This window comes from Choristoneura fumiferana, chromosome 29, assembly GCF_025370935.1.
Source record: "Choristoneura fumiferana chromosome 29, NRCan_CFum_1, whole genome shotgun sequence".
Lineage (NCBI taxonomy): Eukaryota > Metazoa > Arthropoda > Insecta > Lepidoptera > Tortricidae > Choristoneura > Choristoneura fumiferana.
Window position 1 is genome coordinate 7,440,361 of NC_133500.1, and position 22,257 is coordinate 7,462,617.

Sequence of the window (22,257 nt, forward strand, 5' to 3'; positions counted from 1 at the left end):
CACATGTTAACCAAATAAAGCAGTAAAAAGCAGGCACACAGAATCAATTACCACTTTGGGTACAAACGATGATACACGAATCGAAAGACGTGGTAAATGATTTCTCAACTGTTTCAAGATGTCTTTCTCAGAACCTTCGCTAGAATTAGAACAAGTCACGATTTTTTGAACAGTTATTTTAAGTTCAAGATACTTTGTTTAGTATTTAAATTGGAAATGTTACCACTTTGAGCTAAATTGCAATTTGTATTTAGAATGTTGTATAAATTGGCTTTGTTATCCTTTCTTCTATTTCAGATTTCACAATTTATAATTTTAAACTCAATCTTTAGCCATGTCTAAATAAATGACTGCCAGAGCTAGAGATAAGACATTCCGTAGTGTCTGAACATCAACTAATCAGTTTAGTCTTCAACCAGTGTTTGTGACTGTTGGCCTCTTGGAAGGACTCGGAGTTACGCAACGAGCTATGGAAAGAGTTATGCTCAGAGATTCTTTGCATGATAGAATCCGGAATACGGAAATTGGCTGAAGATCTAAAGTCATCGACATAACTCTTAGAATATGAGAGATAGGAAAGTGAAATTATTACATAAATTAGAAAAAGGCAACTAAAAAATTACGTATTAAGGTCAGGAAATGGGCCCAAATCAGCATATGCGAGTTTGGAGGGCCTTTATCGTTAAAGGGAAAAAGGTCCTTGACCACATCGACGGCGAATCATTGGCAGGCCTCCCGCTAGGTAGACTGACGACATCACGAGAGGTGGACGAGAATGACGAGTTTTTGTACAGGGTGAGCGTTCTAAATGGGAGGCCTTTGTTCAAGATTAGACGTCCTCTGGCTGATGATGATGATGAGAGATAAGTGGATTTTTCTTTGTATACGATAAAAGGGTTTCATATACATATACATACAATGAAATAGAAAGCCGACGTGATAGATAACTAACCCTATAAACAACCCAATCCCTCTCATTAGGGGAAGAGAACCGTGCCCTACTTGGGGGACGTAAAAAGCTGTATTGTTATCACTTAACATCTTATTTCTTACTATTTAAACTATTACAAAATTTTTCATCAGGTCAAGATGTACGAAATTAAATTTTTAGTTGCATCTCAAATCATCTCACTCAATCTTATTTCAACGAAACAAAAAGTAATTAAAACATTTTTAATATCTTTCTCACAGGATAGTAGTTTACTAAGAATTATTATGATTGAAGACACGCCATGTTTAGTCTGTGGTCTGAGTTATGGAATTCAACTGGTTCATATAAATATGGTTAGAAGGAATCATAATACTATAATTTTACTTGACATCACTTAGGCCGGCTACACACGGTGACTTTTAACAGCGCTACAAAGCGCGATTATTCGATGAAACGCTCTTTTCTTATTACATTTTCGCTTTTTATCTACATTAGTAGTCTCCGAGAGTAAAAAGCTTCCTCCGTTCTTTTCCACTTTTCTTTGTCTGTAACAATATCCATCCATTATTTTCCTGCTGTTTTTAACCCCCGGGCCCCGACGCAAAAAGAACGGTGTTATAAGTTTGACCGCTAATGTGTGGCTGTGTGTCTGTCTGTGGCACCGTAGCACTTAAACGGGTGAAGTGACAATCAAATGTCGGGGGTTTTCCAACTTTTTGTTTGTTGGGTATTTATGAAGTCATCGATCCATCTTTTTCTAATATCTTCCAACACTTCTTTTTCCAATTGGCCCACCCCATTTTGTGGTTTGGACAGTCCATCGTTTCTTCTTCTGTTTTAAGCTATATTGAAGCGCATCTATTATCTTTATTTTGTAAATGCTGATTGGTGTGCGCGACTTTTACATGCGCATTTAACGGTCAGTGCTATACTTTTGGCCCGTCGGCTGTATCAATACGAACGCGCTGTTAAATCGATTCATACGCATGTGTGAATCACGCAAACACACTTGAGTATTGCGACAAATTGGCGGGGAGCGGGCACTACTTGTGTCGCGGCTGTATCGTGTTTGCATCGATACTGAGGGCCTACTCCGTAATTCTCAGTTCGTATCGTACCGTCCTTCTCACTCTCGTATTTAAATGTATAAGGATCAGAGGGACGTAATGACACGAATTTCGATTTTCGAATTTCGTAGTAACCCCGCTGTATCGCAATTATCACTCGGTTGTCCTTACATTGAGACTATTAATATAATATTACATCAAGACTGTACCCTTAATAGATATCGCTGCTTGAAGTCGCGCGTGTGTAAAGATGCGATTAGCGACTGCATCGATACTGTATCGCGTTTCTGGCGCTGCTAAAACTCGCCGTGTGTAACCGGTCTTAGACTTGCGGTCTATATTTCCCGATACGTTGACGACATGGTTATTGGTCGTCCCCTGCATACTTGCATCATTCAATAAGGCTTAAGGTGCATTGGTGTGGTAAAGTTATGCCGTAATAGAAATTATGATTTGTTGCACCGTTAAGATTATGATTACGGTTTCATTCCGTTTATGGATTACTTGATTTACAGGTATTTAATAAGTAGTAGAATTTTTTTGTCTGATTTCAAACTTGCAGGTTTAGTTGCAGTTTTTCATGTTGATACTTCAAGTGTTTTCAATAAGGATTTTCACTGATAGACAACGAAGTGGTAGCATGCGAGAATGGGCACGTATCAGAATATCTAAAATTTAAATATCGATGCTTAAAATGTCGACGGTACTTTCGAGATTTGGACCGTCGACTTTTTAACATTTATTAGATATATTAATTTTCGATATTCAGATACGTCCCCGCGAGAATTTATATAATTATGTTGTCGTTACTAATAGGTATATACTTATTTTATGCGAAAGCAGCTGTCCGGCTATCTGTCACCTGAACCAGTACCTATAAATGAAATATGGCATGGAGATATTTGAGGCATCCTTAGGATATTTTTTTACCAAAAAATTGCATGGCTCACGCGAGCGCAGCTAGACGCGTATACTTTTGAAATAGATCCCACTGTCAAGAGAAAACCTTTTTAAATCATAACAGACGGAGTCGGTGTTATTTTTGAACTGCTAACTTTGTAGGTACATATTGGAAAACTGGACGGCTGACAAAGAAAGTTTGTCCGCGTAATCATAACATGACCCGGGGCGCATCGGCGCAACTAGTTCACAAAGGTACAAAGACCGGGTGTAGTCTTGCTTTGTATTTATCCTATAACTGATGACGACCGGATGGCCAAGTGGTTAGAGAACCTGACTACGAAGCTTTAGGTTCCGGGTTCGATTCCCGGCCGGGGCAGATATTTGTATGAATAATACGAATGTTTGTTCTCGGGCCTTGGATATTTAATATGTATTTAAGTATGTATTTATCTATATAAGTATGTTTATCCATAGTAAAAGCTATGCTTAGTTTCGGACTAGGTAAATGGTGTTAAGTGTTCCATGATACTTAAAAAAAAAAGTTTTATTGACTAGTTCTGACTAATGTTATAGTTCTAACTAATGCTATAGTTCTACCTAATATCATAGCTCTAACCTAATGTTATAGTTCTAACTAATGTTATTGTTCTAACTTGTGTTATTGTGATTTTCCACCGGCGAGGCGAGACAAGACGAGGCGAGACGAGAATTGAAATTTGTATGCATTCTCGCGCACCCGCCGTGAGCCGCCGCGGGCGCCGCCATACAAATTTCAATTCTCGTCTCGCCTCGCCGGTGGAAAATCACCTTTATAGTTGAAACTAATATTATAAAAGTGATTGTGATTTTGTTTGTTAAATCTGGCATGGAGATGGCTTAGGCTGCGTTACTATAAATATTCGAGGAATGTGTTTGTCATGCATGAACCAAGCGTTTATCTATTACTAGCTGTTGCCCGCGGTTATGATATTCTTCGGGATAAAAACTATCCTATCGAATTTCATCTAAATAGGTTTAGCGGTTTAGACGTGATTGAGTAACAAACATTCAAACCGTGGTGGCCTAGTGGTTTGACCTATCGCCTCTCAAGCAGAGTGCGTGGGTTCAATCCCGGCTCGCACCTCTGAGTTTTTCGAAATTCATGTGCGGAATTACATTTGAAATTTACCACGAGCTTTGCGGTGAAGGAAAACATCGTGAGGAAACCTGCACAAACCTGCGAAGCAATTCAATGGTGTGTGTGAAGTTCCCAATCCGCACTGCGCCCGCGTGGGAACTATGGCCCAAGCCCTCTTGTTCTGAGAGGAGGCCTGTGCCCAGCAGTGGGCGTATATAGGCTGGGATGATGATGATGATGATGATGACTTTTAGCGGTTTAGACGTGATTGAGTAACAAATATTCAAACCTTCAAACATCCAAACATCATCACAAACTTTCACATTTATAATACCTATTAGTACGCTTATCGCTCCCCTAAGCTGTGCGAGAAAATGTAAATGAAGCGTCTTTGGTGGGAACGCAGCCATAACATCCTAGGGACTCGGCACTTGTCCCACTGCCGACGATGAGCGAGAAGCGAGCAGAGCGAGTAACTAAGTAGAAACGAGTGGGCGAGCAGCGAGAAGCGAGTGTTCGAGCACGACGGGCGATTACTCGCTCTACTCGCTCGAGCCGGGCGGCCACCAAGCTAACAGAGCTAGTTTTATAGTTTAGCGAGTCTTAGCTCTTGTCGCTGCGACAAATGATGTAAGAGCGAGTTCTCGCCGGCAGTGTGAACCGCCAGCGATCAACTATTAATATATGTGTCTCTTTAATTTACTCACACAGGATCTTATATCTTTTGTTCGTTTCTAGAGCGAGAAAAAAGTCCATAGCCAATCGTTTCCTCGCCGGCGGTGAAACAACTGCCAGACATACACAGAAGGTATATATCTGTGGCTCCAGTGAAAAGGGGTACAAGTCTGAATTTGGCCAAATTGAGTTATATAGACCAAAAAACACAAAAAAAAATAACGCATCGATTGGTGTAAACGGATCTAAGATATCTTTTAAAACAACGGAGTTTTCTGGTGGTCAAGGGTAGAACTGCCTTAAAAAAGTTAGCAACAGAGGGTACTTGTCATGTTGTATTTCTATTAACTAAAGTTTTGTTTGTGATTTATGATCTAAATTTAGTTGTACGTGCTGTTTTTTCACATGGCGGGTGTAAAAAAATCTAAGCACACTTGAACCCCTAAAACAAGAACAGATTTATTTAGTTTACATTGATACAAGTTAAGTTCAATCTCTTTACACAAAAAAATAAAATAAAATATAAGATTAAGTCGAGCTGCGCCCGTTTTCACAAATCGAATATAAAAAAGTTTACGTGGAAAAGGATATAAGTCTTTGCGCGGAGGAATGAGCGGGTGAGTGGGGAGCCACGGCGCTCACGGATGAGCCACAATCGTGTGCGCTGACTTGTGCAGGGAGAACGCGCTTGCGAGCTGCGCAGTTGACGGTTACGTGATTAAGTTATATTCTTTTACACCATTTTATTATTAAACTAATATGGCACATTGCATTAATTTTAAGGGTATTAATTAAGATATATCCCTTGACACCAATCATTTAATAAGAATGATTAAGAAAATCAAAATATCCATAGGACTAAAACTATTATTTAATTTAAATATCTAAAACTAAAACTTTAATTAAAAAAAAGAGGTTGGCCTCTTGGCATGGTGCCCATCACGCAGGCAGCATTCCCGCGTTGAACTGCGATTGCGATTCTTTGCGCGAGAAAGCTGCCGGCGCGAGGGTTGCCGGTTGCCTCCCTTAACCTATTGCTGAGCTCCCTGTGTAGCTCCAGCGCACCCTTACCCCAAGAACCTAGAGCCTCGACGCCGAAAGCAAAGAAATGATATTGGGCGCCGAGACAGCTATATTTTGTGACCTTGAGGCGTTCCCGGGCGTCTACCGCCGCCCCCGCACGTTTGGTAGTTGCTGTTAGGTAGGACGCCGCCAGGGTGTCTGTACAGGTAGCGTCCCACACCAGCGCACGGCCAGTCTTCCAGGGTATCAGCGACATTCCGTCAGGGCGCTTGCCATTGCTCCGTACAATCTGGGGCTACAGAGCGGAGGGAACGTTGGCACTAAAGAAACCCTTCTGAGAATGTCGTTGAGAGTGGCGTGGCGGGACAGTCGGTCGGCACCTGAGGAACAGGAGAGGCCATGTTGGCCGAGACGGTCCACTGGAGCCCCACAAGAAACACAGTTGTTACTTTCGCAGATCCCAACTCCCAGCCGTAGACCAGCAGCTATGCGTAGTGTCTGGGTCGATAAAAGTTCTAGTGTTGGGCGAGGGGTATGCATGGAGCCAGTAACCAGATTCTGGCTTGGACACAGCTAACAGTCTGTCCCGGTCCCTGCCTGTTAAAGGTTCTATTAATGCCTATAAGGTGGTGACGGAGGCTATTGTACTCCAGGCCCTTCGCCTATGTGGTTTGGACGGGAGATTTGGACTCGGTCCAGCTAGCGAGTCATTCGTGGCCTCGTTCAAGCATGCAATCTCGTAGTTAATGCCTGCTGGAGCTTTGAGTATTCTACCTGCGAGATCTAGCGTGCTGTGGATCGAAGATAGGAATGCCGGCAAAGCTACACTTGAAATTTTGCGAGTTCCTAAGCCGCCGTTCCTTATCGGTAAAGTGGCTTTGGTCCATGCTTGCTCGCTGAGATAAATGCTCAAAATGTTTTAAATTTGGGTTTTCATGAGACTATCAATTAGGTATCATCAAATGGGGGAATTTTCGAATGAGGCAACAGCGAAGCAGGTAAGTAAAAGGGCCACTTCAACAAAAAAAAAATAACGAGGACAAACAAAAGTTTAATATCTCTGAGACTGCAATTTTCAGTTTTAAAAAGGCAGAATTTCCTAATTTTGACTACAATACAAGACGTATGATGACGATCAATGGCACACGGTATGTCTTCTATGAAGACGCGGAAAATCCCCTCTACCTAGTGTGTTTGACATACTTAGATACTAATGATGAGAAATTTTAAGTTTGTTTTAAACGGGCATTTTTTATGTTTGCATGTGAGATTTTAAAAAATTTATAGCGTTTTTGAATAGATATGTAAATACTTTCATGTGTGCTTTATTCACTCAACTTGGATACAAGTAGCATTTTGAATTTTTCATTATTATTTAAGTCTACTTATAACTAAAAACACAATAAAAAAAAAACGTGCAAAAGGCTACATGTCTGTTATGTCTGTAATTAAGTCCAAAGAACTGCATAAATTGAAAAATGCAATCATTTTCTACACCATTAGTTCGTAAGCTAGTCTTCTGTGGATAATATTATACATGTACTACAAAAAACATTCCGGATGCGTACCCTTTTTCACTTCGTATAAAATTACGAAAACTTGGTGAATAGCGATATATATAGCCACTTGAACCTTTTTACACTTATTTTTATACTTCTATTTTGGATACAAGTAGTTAATTTATAAACTAATAGATCAAGAGCAAAAATAACATTCCCATAAGAAAGAGCGCAATTAATTTAGTGCTTTAACATACCACATTTATTAGTATATGTAAATATACAAGTGTAATGAACGTAAGTTTGAATCATCTCGGGCGTAACTGTTTTTTGCGTCTCCTGTAAACTTGGGTTTTTCGACATGTACCCCTTTTCACTGGAGCCACAGATATAAGACTGCGATGTTTGTTTCTCTCGCCAACAAATCGTTTAGTTTTCTTTTTATAATTCATTTTATAAGTTACTGCACTATACCCCATTGGATGCTTCGTTTTAAGGCTAGAGGTAAATTTTACTGACCTAAAGGTCCCGAGCTGACTTGGCACTGGTAGAGGCCGTCGTCTTCCAGTGTCACTTCTCTGATGTCCAAGGAGAAGTCACCTGTAAGAAGTAATTAATTTAGTGGTGCTTGAGGCAAACGAAGAATTGCGAAACTGAAGTGGCAGTGGGCGGGGCACATTGCGAGCAGGACTGATGGCCGATGGGGTCAAAAGGTTCTCGAATGGCGTCCGCGGACCGGGAGACGAGCTGTCGGTAGGCCTCCAACAAGATGGAGCGACGACCTGGTTAAGGTCGCGGGATCGCGGTGGATGTAGAAAGCACAAGACCGGTCTGAGTGGAGAGCCTTGGAGGAGGCCTATTTCCAGCAGTGGACGTCTTTCGGCTGACATGATGATGCTGATGATGAGGCAAACGTCTACCACTCACTTTTATAATAATCTAGTTTCCTGACGTCGGTTAAATTATTAAAAAATATTGGACACGTATGTTTTCTTTTGTCATTAAATAAATATTCGGTCAAGTGCGAGTCGGACTCGTACATGAAGGGTTCCGTAACTCCGTACAATATTTTAATAACGTAACCAACACAACGTTGGAAAACCCCCGACCTTGTATTTGATTTCGATGAAACATATCTAATATCCATCGCTAGTAAACCTGATTTCAAAAAAAAAACTGCATTCAAATCGGTCCACCCGTTTAAGAGCTACGGTGCCACTGACATACACACAGATACATTTAGGTGCGTTTACCTTATAATTTCGAGTTCTCTATTTTCAAATCGTACTCAATGACAGTAAATCAAATAACTCACCCTCCTCATCGCTCCCCACCATGTTGTATCTGTCGTATCCCGCTAGATGGCGGTGCGTGCCGAGGCCGAAGTCGTCCTTCGTCCACTGCAGTTGACCGACTTTGTTCACCACTCGGCAGGGAAGTGTCACTCTTGAACCTACCACCGCACTCTGTATAAAAAAGAAGCAAGTTAAATTAAGTTTAAATATCTCTACACTATACTGGATACCATGACCGTAATAGTAACGTGGCAGGCAAAAATATATTCTTTGTCTCGAAAAAAGGTAAAAAAACTGAACCTTTAAGAGATAATTTTTTTATCCGTCGGACTTTCCTTTAAAAAGGTGTTTCCTTACAAAATGCTGTAACCAAAAAATCGCAAGGGCACACACAAATCACACAATTTACAGCTTCATCATGTCAGCAGAAAGACGTCCACTGCTGGACATAGGCCTCCCCCAAGGCTCTCCACTCAGACCGGTCTTGTGCCACTGCCACTTCAGTTTCGCAATTCTTCGGGCTATGTCGGTAACCTTAGTTATAGAATTTAGAGCTTGTCTAATCTGAAATGATTTGCTGTCTAACTAGGCAATCATAATCAACTGATTTAGTTGAGATTGAGGTTGAGGTTGGTTGAGGTTGGTTGGTTGGTTGAGGTTGATTTGGTTGTGGAGGTTTTGTAGGACCTTGTGCAAGGTCCGCCCGGATTGCTACCACCATCTTGCTCGCTAATCCTGCCGTGAAGCAGCAGTGCTTGCACTGTTGTGTTTCGGCGTGGAGAGTAAGACAGCCGGAGAAATTACTGGCACTTGAGGTATCCCATCTCAGGCCTCTAGGTTGGCAACGCATCTGCTATACCCCTGGTGTTGCAGATGTTTATGGGCGGTGGTGATCTCTTACCATCAGGAGTCCCACTTGCTCGTTTGCCATTCAGTCGAATAAAAAAAGATACCTACTTACAAAATAGAAAGATTAACGACGTTGAAAGCTAATATTTACCAAGAGGCATGCAATGCACAAGTGTGTATATGTGTGTGTGTGTGTGTGTGTGTGTGTGTGTGTATTTAGACATTATTTTCGGAACAGTAAAACAATGCTCTGATGATGAAGTGTGGAGGTAGAGAAAGTGCGGACGGCATCGCAAGGTTGCAAGTCAGCGCAGTAAAATTGTTTATCAGTTTCTCTTCTTCTTCTTCAGCCCATAGCCACCCAATGCTGAGTGTTAACATCCTGCATTGCTTGCACTCATCTCGGTCCAGTGCTCTCCTCATCCAGCACCTTCCCAACACTTTGACCAGGTTCGGTCCACCTCATCTCCTGTCTCCCATCGTTTCTCCGCCCGGTTCTGGGTCTCCACTCCATCACGGCCTTCCCCCATCTTCCATCACTCCTGCGGCATAAGTGTCCAGCCCACTTCCACTTCTCTTGGGTGATTACTTTATTATTCATTAGTTGTTTAATAAAGAATTAGAGGTAGTTGGATTTCGGGAGTTACACATAGGTGTGTGTTATTTTTTATTACGATATTTCCACATAAAAGGGTTGAATAAATGTTTGTTCTTCAAACAATGTAAATTAATACCACGACATTGTTATTCTTGAGAAAAAGCAATCAGAATAACTTCATAGACCGTTCGTAAAAATTAAAATAACTGTAACTAGAAATGGTAGAACAGTGTATTTCTCATTTAGATAACGCTGTAGGGCAATACTAACTTAAATACCGTTCTAAGAATGTCAGATGCAATCCCAGCTTTATAAAATACTTATCCTGTGTTATTCGCAACTTTTAACAAACAAGTTGAATTGCAATTTCTTGATTTCATTATACTATGTAAAGATAACCGTTGGGGGAGAAAGTCCTCAAGTTGCGACCACGAACGGGAAGTCGAAGCGTTGGAAGACCGCCCAACAGGTGGACTGAAAACCTCGTGAGAATTTTTTTATTTGCGGACAAGAGGCAAGTGGCGAGTTGTCGTTCATTGTGGCCTTCTAAGGGGGAGGCTTTGCTTCAGCAGTAGACGTCTTCCGGCTGATGATGATGATGATGATAAATATGTAGAGCAATAATAATAATAATAAATTCATTTATTTCGCAATAAGGTCACTCATCATCATCATCAGCAAGAAAACGTCAACTGCTGAACGAAAGCCTCCCTCTTAGAACCCCACAATGAACGACCACTCGCCTCTTGCATTCACCGGTTGCCCGCAACTCTCACGATGTCGTCAGTCCACCATTGGGGCGGTCTGCCAACGCTGGACACTGGACGCTGGACACTTCCTTCACTCCATCATCATTATCATCATCATCAGGGCCTACATACCTACGTCTCACTGCAGGTCACAACCCTCCGTCAGAATGGAACGGCTTGCGCCGTAGTTTCCACGCAGGTCCAGTGCGAATTGGGAACTTCACACACACCATTAAATTTCTTCGCCGGTGTGTGCAAGTCTCTACTTACTAAGTAGGTACTGTGCAATATTTCCAAAGATAATATGAGCGATTTAATAACAGGATCTCCTATTTATTTGAAGATAAGGGCTTTTGCCCGCGGCTTCGTTCGCGTGGAATTCGGTTATTGGTCACTGTTCCCTCGGGAACTATGCATTTTTCCGGGATAAAAGTAGCCATTTGTCACTCTCTGGCCAATAAACGACGTGAAAGACGGACAAACATACAAAAACACTTTAACTTATGCCTGCGACTTCATCTACGCGGATCTAGGTTATCGCGCGGTGGCGCTTTCTACCGGAATAAAAAGTATTCTGTGTTGATACTTGGGGTTCAAACTATTTCTATACCAAATTTCATCAAAATCGGTTCAATGGTTTCGACGTAAAAGCGTAGCAGACAGACAGACAGAGTTACTTTCGCATTTATAATATTTATCATCATCATCATCCCCGCCTATATACGTCCCACTGCTGGGCACAGGCATCCTCTCAGAACAAGAGGGCTTGGGCCATAGTTCCCACGTGGGCCCAGTGCGGAATGGGAACTTCGCACGCACCATTGAATCGCTTCGCAGCTATCCTCACGATGTTTTCCTTCACCGCAAAGCTCGTGGTAAATTTCAAATGTAATTCCGCACATGAATTTCGAAAAACTCAGAGGTGCGAGCCAGGGTTCGAACCCACGACCCTCTGCTTGAGAGGCGATAGGTCAAACCACGAGGCCACCACGGTATATATGTATTATAAGTAGGGATAAGTAGGTATTTGTTACAAATACAAAAGGAGCACCAATATTAATAGTAGGCAACTAAAACATGAAGTTGACAAGGCTCTGAATTTTCCTGGATATTAAAAATTCCTCGCCCCAGGACGGGATAGGAACGTCGGCCATTGGTAAAACGATTCATGTGAAATATACTACGAAATGCAAAATTAGAACTTCGTATCGTGCCGTCCCGCTAACGCTTATATTTAATAAGAGAGTGAGAGGGACGGTTGACGGTATGAGTCGAATCGATTTTCGAATTTCGTAGTAGTAGTCCCTCAGCTTTTACAACGTTTTCGGAACTACGGAATGACTGAATGTGATTTGTTTGCGCAATAGGGTTTCGGATTTTGACGGTTTTTGCATGCTTTTGCAAAGCTTTTGGTACGGAACTTATTGACCGCGCGAGCGAAGCGTCGCTATTTCAGCTTGGACAAAAGCGTTTTATCCTCCTAAGGCCTAACGTCCTAAATTTAAGACATACATCAAAACAAAATTTCCAAATATAATACGACAATAATGGTGTCGCCGGAAGACCAGCGCTGACTCCATTCGAGGAGTCAGCATTTATGCTGAGGCAGGACCATTTCACAACGTAGTTTTACTTTGTATCTCACCCTTTTTCTTTTTGCATTTACCCGACTGCCCGAAGGAGGTTATGTTTGTCGAGCGTATTTATGTGTGTATTTTGATATTAATTTCTGTGTCTCGAATAAATTTAATTCATTTCATTTCAAAATTAACTGTCAACTTTAATCGACATTAAGTTTCAAATTCTAATAATCAAAATTTGACGTCGGCCTCAGGTTAAGATGTCCGACTGTCTGCCTCTTCTGCACATGTCACTTACTGGACTAATTCGCGTGAATAATATATTACTGTGTTCGGGGGCGCCACCGTAGTGAACGCACTCACCTGAAAATGATCTCCCGAAAAAATCGAAACTAGTCGGACCGTTTCTGACTTATAGTCGTGACTTGAACCATTTAATTCTTGTAACTTTTAATTCTCGTCAGTTTACCACGAGCTTTACGGTTAAGGCAAACATTGCGAGGAACCCCGCACACATTGACTAAGAAATTTAATGGTGTGTGTGAAATTCCCAATACACACGGGACCCGTGCGGGAACTACGGCCCAAGCCTTCTCTTCATTTTGAGAGGAGGCCTGTGCTTTGCTTTAGGACGTACCTATATAGGCCGCGAGATGATGATGATGATGATGATTGCTTTGTTAAGGATTGGCTAATAGTAAAATTAGAATTACAATTATTACTAAGTTATTGGACGTTAAACATGTACATATTTTTGTCATCAAATACATTACATCTCGTTATAATAACCTCATCAAAATACATGACCACGGGAGTAATCGCGCAATTAAGTTATCAAAAGCTACTCAGGATCTAATTGATATTTCCAGCTCTTATTGCTTTATGCAGTTTACCGGCACCATAGAACACTTACCACAGGAGCCCTCATCTGTTCAAATTTACATTCATCTGAGTGCCAATTTACGGTTATGTAGCACGGAAAACAGATGGCCGTTGGGGTTGAAAAGTTCTTGAATGGAGACCGCGGGTCGGCAAGCGCAGCGTAGGACGTCCACTAACGAGATGGACGGATGAACTGATTAAAGCTGCAGGTTCAAGGTTGATCCAGGCCGCTTTCAACCGAAGCAACTAAACTTTGAGGGACTTATATGTCCAACAGTGTACGTCCTACGGCTAATATAATTTTTGCTACTTTTTGAACACTTCGAACCCATACCAAAACAAAACCGTCATAATGTGAACACAAGTAGGTACCAATACCAATGTGGTCATTACCTGTGATATTGTCTGACAGATATAATCTTACCAACTTAGACAAAATAAAAAACCCTGGATATTGTCATTTCAAAGTTCAATATCTCAAAAATGGCTAAACCAATTTTGATAAAACACGTAAAAAACGCATCGAAATTGCTACATCCGTTCAAAAGCAATAATGCCACAGTCGGACAGACAGATATTGGCGTCAAACTCATCATCATATCAGCCGTATAGTACGTTCACTATGTTAGACGCAGACCTGCCTATAGGCACCTCCAAGTGCTTGAACTTTAACTTTTTACACCCCTTTTGTAGTTTATACTATTCAATGTTTTTTTTAATTATTTTTCCTGAACTGTTTTTCTGTATATCTAATATGTGTAAATAAGTCTCACTCTCTTTCTCTTTTTTGCATTAGGGGTTAAAGCCCGCGTTGGCAACTCCTGAGATAAGTACTCCGCACCTGCAGTTCACGAAAGCAGTTCAAATTAAAATCCGCTCTCAAAGCTGATTTAAATTATTTATGAAGTTGTTGACTTCGGTTTGCTCTGTTTTATATTCGATACCTACTTTAGGTTAAGCTTTTTGCCTAGAATTTTATTTGAGAAAGAACTGACGGATTCCAATTTTGTTTATATTATACCTGCAGTAGGTAGTAACTTACCTTTAACTGCGGTTTTGCTTGCATTTTATTAGATTTGATTAATCTAAATTTAGGTATTAAATGATCACTAATTGTTCAAAATTAAAAACCATGATTGAAAATTGCATTGTTCCCGCGGGATTAAACGAATATCACGCAGACGAAGTCACAAAGACTAGTCCTTCTAACATTATAAAGAAAGTTTGTACGTATGTGTGTTTGTGTTTGTGTGTGTGTGTGTGTGTGTGTGTGTGTGTGTGTGTGTGTGTGTGTGTGTGTGTGTGTGTTACTCCTTCACGCTGAAACGGCAGAACGGAATTGGATGAAATTTGGTAAGTAGATAGCTGGACATCTGGAATAAAACATAGGCTACTTTTTATTCCGATATTCCCACGGGATAGGGATAAAATCTCGAAATAACAACCGCTATGCTTAGAATCATGAAATTTGACATGATTGTTTTTAATGTAACGTCAAAGAAAACCACGATTTAATTTTCGGGAATTCCCACGGGAGTTTTTTAAAATAACGAAATTTTAATTCAGCTGCTGGGTCTTTGAGAGGCTCAAAGTCACGCAACGAGCTATGGAGAGAGCTATGCTTGGAGTTTCTTTGCGCGATAGAATCCGGAATACGGAAATTCGTCGAAGAACTAAAGTCACTGACATAGCTGGAAAAATATGCAAATTGAAGTGGCAATGGGCAGGCCACATCGCTCGAAGAACAGATAACCGTTGGGGGAGAAAAGTCCTCGAGTGGCGACCACGAACCGGAAGACGAAGCGTTGGCAGGCCTCCCACCAGGTGGACTGACGACATCGTGAGAGTAGCGGGAAACCGGTGGATGCAAGTGGCAAATTGTCGTTCATTGTGGCGTTCTAAGGGGAGGCCTTTGTCCAGCAGTGGACGTCTTCGGCTGATGATGATGATGATGATGATGCTGGGTCTAACGATTTACGTGTGCGAAGCTGCGGGTAGGTAAACACTATATAAAATACAGACCTGATCCTGCGGCTCGATCGCAAACTTCTGCTCCTTGTACGCACACACACAACCTAGCAGCAAGCAGAACAATGTCCATTGCTGCATCACCACGTTCACTCTAACCCTTATCCTCAACAAAAGGAACAGTGGATTAGCACATCTACTCGTGACTCGGCGAGTATCTCTTGTTTCTCTTACATTGCGTGCACACATCGCTATCTCACTGTTGTATAGTTTTTTATACCCATGGGGTGTACTATTTTGACACATGCTTCAAGCGATGCAGCCATATGCCATGTGTTAGATTTCTTCAGAGATCTGGAACAAAGAAAATTTATTTACGTTACTAGCAGTTTCATCTTTGGGCGGTCATTTTAGAAATCCTAATTCCTCTCCTTTCCAGCACTATTTCACGAATTTTTTTTGTAGTTGTGTTGGGATATATGTATTGTATACTTGGCAAGGAGTGTATAAAAGTTTTAATAATTATTATGTTTAAGTAATATTGTTATTGTTATTTACTTATCGACTAAGTAATGAACTTAATAATTTCTTTGCTTACCCGCCACCTCATGATAGTTAAGTTTATGCAAAATATGCGTGTTCATGCAGTTCCTCCACCTCCACACTGTAAGAACACACACAAATCACACAAACCCAGCTATCACCAACTCCGCACCTCCGGACCTCCGCAAAGTAACGACTGATTCGATAAATTATTCGATTAAATTAATGTTGTTAGACGACCAGATGGCCTAGTGGTTAGACAACCTTACTACGAAGCTTGAGGTCCCGGGTTCAATTCCCGTGTCGGGGCAGATATTTGTATGAAAAATAAGAATGTTTGTTCTCGGGTCTTGGGTGTTCAATATGTATTTAAGTATGTATCTATCTATATAATTATATTTATCTGTTGCTTAGCACCCATAACACAAGCTTTGCTAAGCTTACTTTGGGACTAGGTCAATTGGTGTGAATTGTCCCGTGATATTTATTTATTTATTTTTTAAGCCACTAAGATTATCTATACATGTAGTATGACGTAGTTATTACTACTAATAACTTTTTTATTAGTACGTAATACCTATTATCTGTATAGCGGTCCGAGCGTCACTGACTAGGTACCTATTTGTAATATTGCTGTCTCTTGTATTGTTGTGAATAACTATATTTTCTTTTTTCTATCTTTACAGTATCATCAATAAACTCTAAAACAGGTAGGTACTAAAAAGTTTAGCCGTATCTCTTTTCACATACTGAAAGATGGTTGAGTAAACCACTTCCTTTTGACATCCTGTAAATTTAACGTTTGTCCGGACAGTAAAAGCAAAATAAATTCTCAAAACCTAGCTTCCCGTAGAACATAAACATCTCTCTGCACCATAATATTATGTGCTGGAAATATAAATAAATCATTTGGAACGATTCCGAAAGACGCCAATTCCACTGCAACGTTTTATAGAAATCGGAAGGAAAATCTTAAGCGCTACCATGGTTTTTTGAAAGTCGCGAAATTTTCACTTTAAAATTTCTAATTTTGGATAACCGGGAAATTGGATAAGATGATGAATAGTAAAATCGTTAATAAACATTTTTGTTCGTTTTTAAAGAATATAAAAGTCTATTACGCATAATTATTACAGTAGGACACATTAACTTACATATCAACAACAGTTCCATCAGACCACATTTATAATTTTCAGGTTTAATTTATCCTATTGTAGATGTATGAACATCCTATTGTAGATGTATGTAGATTATCTAAATCTCTAAATGGTTCAAATATGTAACATTTCCATCATCTTAAATACTCATCTCATATTTTCTATACTTAGCAGTTTACTCCCAACTAGTTCTAAAGCTGATTCTGAAATTTAACCGCTTTCATAGTAGGGCTTTTACTCCAGACAAATTCAAGTACATACCCGTTTCCTTCTCTCCTTACAGAATGCACTAGAGTCTGAGTGAGACGCTAAATTACAGGAAAGGGTTTCGTAATATGTTACAGTCTTTTTGTCGCGAGTTTCTTTCCAAGATCAAGATATTTCGTCTATGAATAGCTGAATAGCTTCAGGTTTACTTCATTCAAACATTTTACCGTTAAAGCATCAATGTAAAGAGTCAGATTGGTTTTTATTTTGTACTGTAACTGGGTATTTCGGATAAATACAATCTAGGGCTCTTCAAGCTAGAGCTAGAGCTAGAGCTAGAGTGAATAGGCTGTTACTGAACCAGTGAGATACACATTTGGCCTCAACTATATCACATCAGGTGAGATAAGAGTCAATCACAGTCAGTTATATGTTAAAAAAAACTTTATTTTTCCTTGTGCTTGTCCAACTTCTTCTTATATTATTTTTACAATTTATTAAAGGTGTCGGTGATTCTAATGCTTATATTTACAATTCATCATCCCAGCCTATAAACGTCCCACTGCTGGGCACAGGCCTCCTCTCAGAACAAGAGGGCTTGGGTCATAGTTCCCACGCGGGCCCAGTGCGGATTGGGAACTTCGCACGCACCATTGAATTGCTTCGCAGGTTTGTGCAGGTTTCCTCTCGATGTTTTCCTTCACCGCAAAACTCGTGGTAAATTTCAAATGTAAATTTCGATAAACTCAGAGGTGCGAGCCGGGGTTTGAACCTCTGCTTGAGAGGCGATAGGTCAAACCACTAGGCCACCACGGCTTCCTTTACAATTACCCAACTTAAATAGATAAACTTAAAATAAAAGAGACAGTTGATTTTGCAAGCTTCTTTTTAACTTTGTGTTTACGTACATACGGCAAATCTCTCAAGTTTTTATTTAACTAAGTAACAATATTGGTTAGAGGAAGCCTGTGGCCACTTGGCCAGCTGTAGTTATAGGCAGTGCCACGAGATTTGAAGTGAATGATTACACACACAGCTGTATGAATAACTGATTGCACAAAAGGAGAATGAATTAAGTGAATGTCAAAATCCCGCTGTCATTACATGTCATGTTCTTGTGTGTGTGACTTCAACTCTGGTGGCACTATGTATACATTATGTTGAGTTGAATTTTTAACCCCCAACGCAAAAAGAGGGGTGTTATAAAATTTGACCGCTATATCTGTGTCTGTCTGTGGCACCGTAACTCTTAAACGGGTAGACCGATTTGAATGCGGTTTTTTTTATTTGAAAGCAAACATGTTTTATCAAAATCGGTTCAGCCGTTTTTGAGATATTGAACTTTGAAGTGACAATTTGCATCTTTTTGTTGGTTAGGTTATATCTTTCCGAGTCGCAAATCATCACACACAATTAATTTTATCTCTATCTCGTTGAGACAATTTAGCGTTGAAATTTATATGAGAAAACGTAATTAACAAACTCGTACAGTCTTAGAATAGAGAAACAACAGAAGCATTGTTACTGAGGCAATTAAACATTGATAATAATGATATTTTCGCCTTCTCAGTTATAGGATTGAGCTATTGTGTTAATATTCTTCGTGAAAAAGCAGTTGGAGAAGATATTTTTGCTTTGTTATGAATTCTATCAAAGAGGATTGAACTACAAACAATCATTTTGCTCACGCGTGACGTGACCTTGTGATAGCTATATCTGTACAACAAATGTGTCTTCATTCAACTCCTTCACCTCCACACTGCAAAAACACAAATCACACAAACTCATCTACATTGACTCGAGATTTCACCACACTACACTGACGCGTTTCGAATCAACCAGGCTTCATGAGCAATAATAGGAAAATTGTATTGTGCAAGGGCAAAAATTTCGGATTAATGCACGAATGCACGTGAAATTGGAGCTGGACTTCAATGCACTTCATAAAGTAGTTAAGATTGCGAAACTTTAATATTATATTTATTATCTAGGCAATTATTTATTATCTAGGCGACATACTTAAAATGATTTTTCATGCTCTAAGTGCATAATGTAAAATCTTCGTCAAACTCAATGACAACTAAGCGCCGACATCTACGATCAAAAAAGTCTGTTTTTTTTTTATAATTGGTGTTTTATGTAATCATCATCATCATCTCAGCCTGCTTCTCAACGTCCCACTGCTGGGCACAGGTCTCCTCTCAGAACAAGAGGGCTTGGGCCATAGTTCCCACGCGGGCCCAGTGCGGATTGGAAACTTCACACGCACCATTGAATAATAAACATGTTATGTTTTATGTAATAAATTATCAAAACAAGATACTTAAGGGCCTTGGATGTTTAATATGTATTTAAGTGTCTATTTATCTATATAAGTGCAACATTTATTGACTAAAGCATAAAAAAAGGTAACAAAGTAAATAAAAACTACGATATAAGTAATAGTACATTGTGTCTTAAGGGCGGTAAATAAGGAATTACGATCGAGAGTCGATGTTCGTAATTCTAGTACCGCCCGTGCGACATACAATGTTTTTCATCACATTTGCGAGTAAAATTGTATATAAGTATGTAAAAGAAAACCTTACTATTTCTCAAAAATTGCCGATACCACTGACTCCACTCTTGGCAGCGCCAGCTCCTCGCCTATAATTACCGGCTTTGGCACAGGACGGGCATAATCCTGGCTTTCCTTTCTGGATTCCTTGCATATTTGCAGCTAATACAGGCTACTACGAAGTGCATAATTCGAAGTTCGTGTCTTGCCGTCCCGCTCACGCTAATATTATTTAATACGAGAGTAAAAGGGACGATACGATACGTTGCAAGCTCGATTTAATTAAGTCCAGCTTGCAACTAGCAAGCATTCAGCAATTATGAAGCAGTATCTAATGAGTTCATTTTGTATAGTCGCCTCCTGTATTATTCTTCCACTTTCAGCACCTAAATTGAGTACTTTCCTGGGTAAAAAAGTAATCTCTTTAGCTTAAGTCTGTCTGTTAGATTATCCTATCCTACTAATAAGTCGTGAAAAAGTTATCGTGAAAAAGTTTTTCGTGATTAAGTACTGACACGGTTACCGTGAACTTTTTCAGGCCAAACTCCAAGACATTTATTTATTGTGTTGCCATGGTAACAAGAATCCAGTAAGTGAACTGTTGTGTATTAAGTGTGTAGTAAGTGAATTACACCGACATAATATCGAGTGTAGCCTGTAATATGAGCAAATAATTTAAACATAGATCATACTTCTCAAACTGAACAACATTAGTTCAGCGACCTTTAAATATAATAAGTTTTTTTTTTTTTATTACACTTTTAAGTTTATTCGAAGAAGCAATGTAAAGCAAAATGCTTGATGTTTGTAGCGTGACAGGCGACGTCAGTTGTGTTCTAGGATGGCGTACCTTGATTACAGTATTCAATTTTTATGAAAAAGGAAAAATCTAAAGACCCCATTATTTTTAAAGTCGCTGAACTAATGTTGTACAGTTTGACGAGTAAGATCTATGTTTTAATTATTTGCTCTTGTCGCTCAGCGTGACGTCACGCTGAAGTAAAAAGTGTCGCGCAGCGTGACGTCACGCTGACGTAAAAAGTGTCGCGCAGTGTGACGTCACGCTGAAGTAAAAGTGTGGCGCAGCGTGACGGTAAAAAGTGTCGCTAAGCGTGACGTCACGCTGAAGTAAAGTGTCGCGCAGCGTGACGTCACGCTGAAGTAAAAACTATCTCGCAGCGTGACGTCACGCTGAACTTTAACTACTTTACATCTTCATATTTTTTTGTTTAATTGACAAAACAAAAAAACCGTCTGATATTTTTTTTTAAATGTGACTGACGGACAAAGATATATATATATATTTTAGGAAATAGCCTCTGTTTCTACGGCAGGCGAAAAAATTACTATGGGCAACCTTTGGCATGATATCTCAATGTCACTCTAAAACATGATACAACAAGTTGTATTGTCTTGAGTGACTACTAACAGCCCGTACTTTGAAAATTTGTACTATGAGCAAAAAAAAAAATTGCATCGGACAAAGTATTTACTTCTTCAATGTTCGTTTTTCGCCTGCCTAGAAACAGAGTATACCTTTCTTTATATTTATATCAAATGTACCTCAAACCAATTAATCCTTGACGTCGGTTTCGCGCACTACAACGCAACATTCTAAGTCCTAACTTCAAATTGGCGGAACCAAAATGAAACCCTATACTTTGGCCGTAAGGTTTGATGTGGATCAGTGTAGTGGATCGCAGTAACATAATTAGATGCACCACAACTAGGCACAAGGCAGTTAGGTCTCTGAGGAAATTAATGGATAAACGACTACTTTCTAGAATCTAGACACACCAGTGCGACTAGATTTCTAACACTAACGCAAACATCTTGTACTAGAAATAGGTAACGAAGTATAGAAGGCATGACCTTTAGAAAAGTAGGTGTGTTAAAGCTTATAATTATTGTTTTAGCTAGTCTATAAGCCCTTAACAAGATTTACCTAGGTATTTACGATGTGAAGATTTTAATGAAGTGTCTTTTAAAAAACCTATTGGTCGTTATACATATACAGTGTGTAACCGGCAGCCAGGCATTTTTTTAAGGGCGGTTAAAGTAACGTACCTACTTCTGTAACTTAACCCATGACTTTGTCAACTTTCTAATCCTTTCGAACCCAGCCGAGTATGAAAAGAGTTATGACAATGGACTTTATGTACAACCCATGCCAAGGTCAAAATTCAAATGCAAAAGCTACGACGATGGACCTTATATACAATCCATGTCAAATTCAAATTCAAATGTAATTAATCCGCCCGATCGTATCGGCTGGGTTCGAAAGGGCTAACAACATTATAATTGCCAGCAATGTACATCGAAGTAAATTGACAAGTACTACGTGTAAATGATAGCCGACAGACTTTGATCATTACTTGTCAATTGACTTTGCTGTACATTGCTAGCATTTGTAATTTTGATAGACAGTTAACAAAGTCTGAATTTTACTTTAATGATTAAATTAATTTCATGGTTAAATTAAAGCAATACGTTACTTTAACCTCCCTTAAAAAGCTAGCCTACCTTAGAAAGCAGGTCTCACGAACTTTTATAGAACCCGCATATAGTTAGTAAGTTAACTTAATTTTTAGAGTAGGTACCCTTCTTGTGTAATATGCAATACCTACCTAATTGTTGGCAATAAACGAATTTTCTTT

General features: G+C 39.8%; 1 protein-coding gene and 1 long non-coding RNA gene across 2 annotated transcripts in view; one reads left to right on the forward strand and one right to left on the reverse strand.

Moving 5' to 3' along the window:
- LOC141444342 (uncharacterized) overlaps nucleotides 1-22,257 on the forward strand; it is a 208,539-nt gene that overhangs the window by 119,289 nt on the left and 66,993 nt on the right. The window lies entirely within an intron of this gene.
- Nucleotides 1-22,257, reverse strand: part of LOC141444341 (irregular chiasm C-roughest protein-like) — a 213,308-nt gene that overhangs the window by 112,485 nt on the left and 78,566 nt on the right. The window contains exons 2-4 of the mRNA XM_074109874.1: nucleotides 15,191-15,490; nucleotides 8,531-8,681; nucleotides 7,735-7,815 (exon numbers count right to left, since the gene is read on the reverse strand). Of these exons, the coding sequence (XP_073965975.1) occupies nucleotides 7,735-7,815; nucleotides 8,531-8,681; nucleotides 15,191-15,442 (484 nt within the window). The 5' untranslated portion in view covers nucleotides 15,443-15,490. The remainder of the gene's footprint in view (nucleotides 1-7,734; nucleotides 7,816-8,530; nucleotides 8,682-15,190; nucleotides 15,491-22,257) is intronic.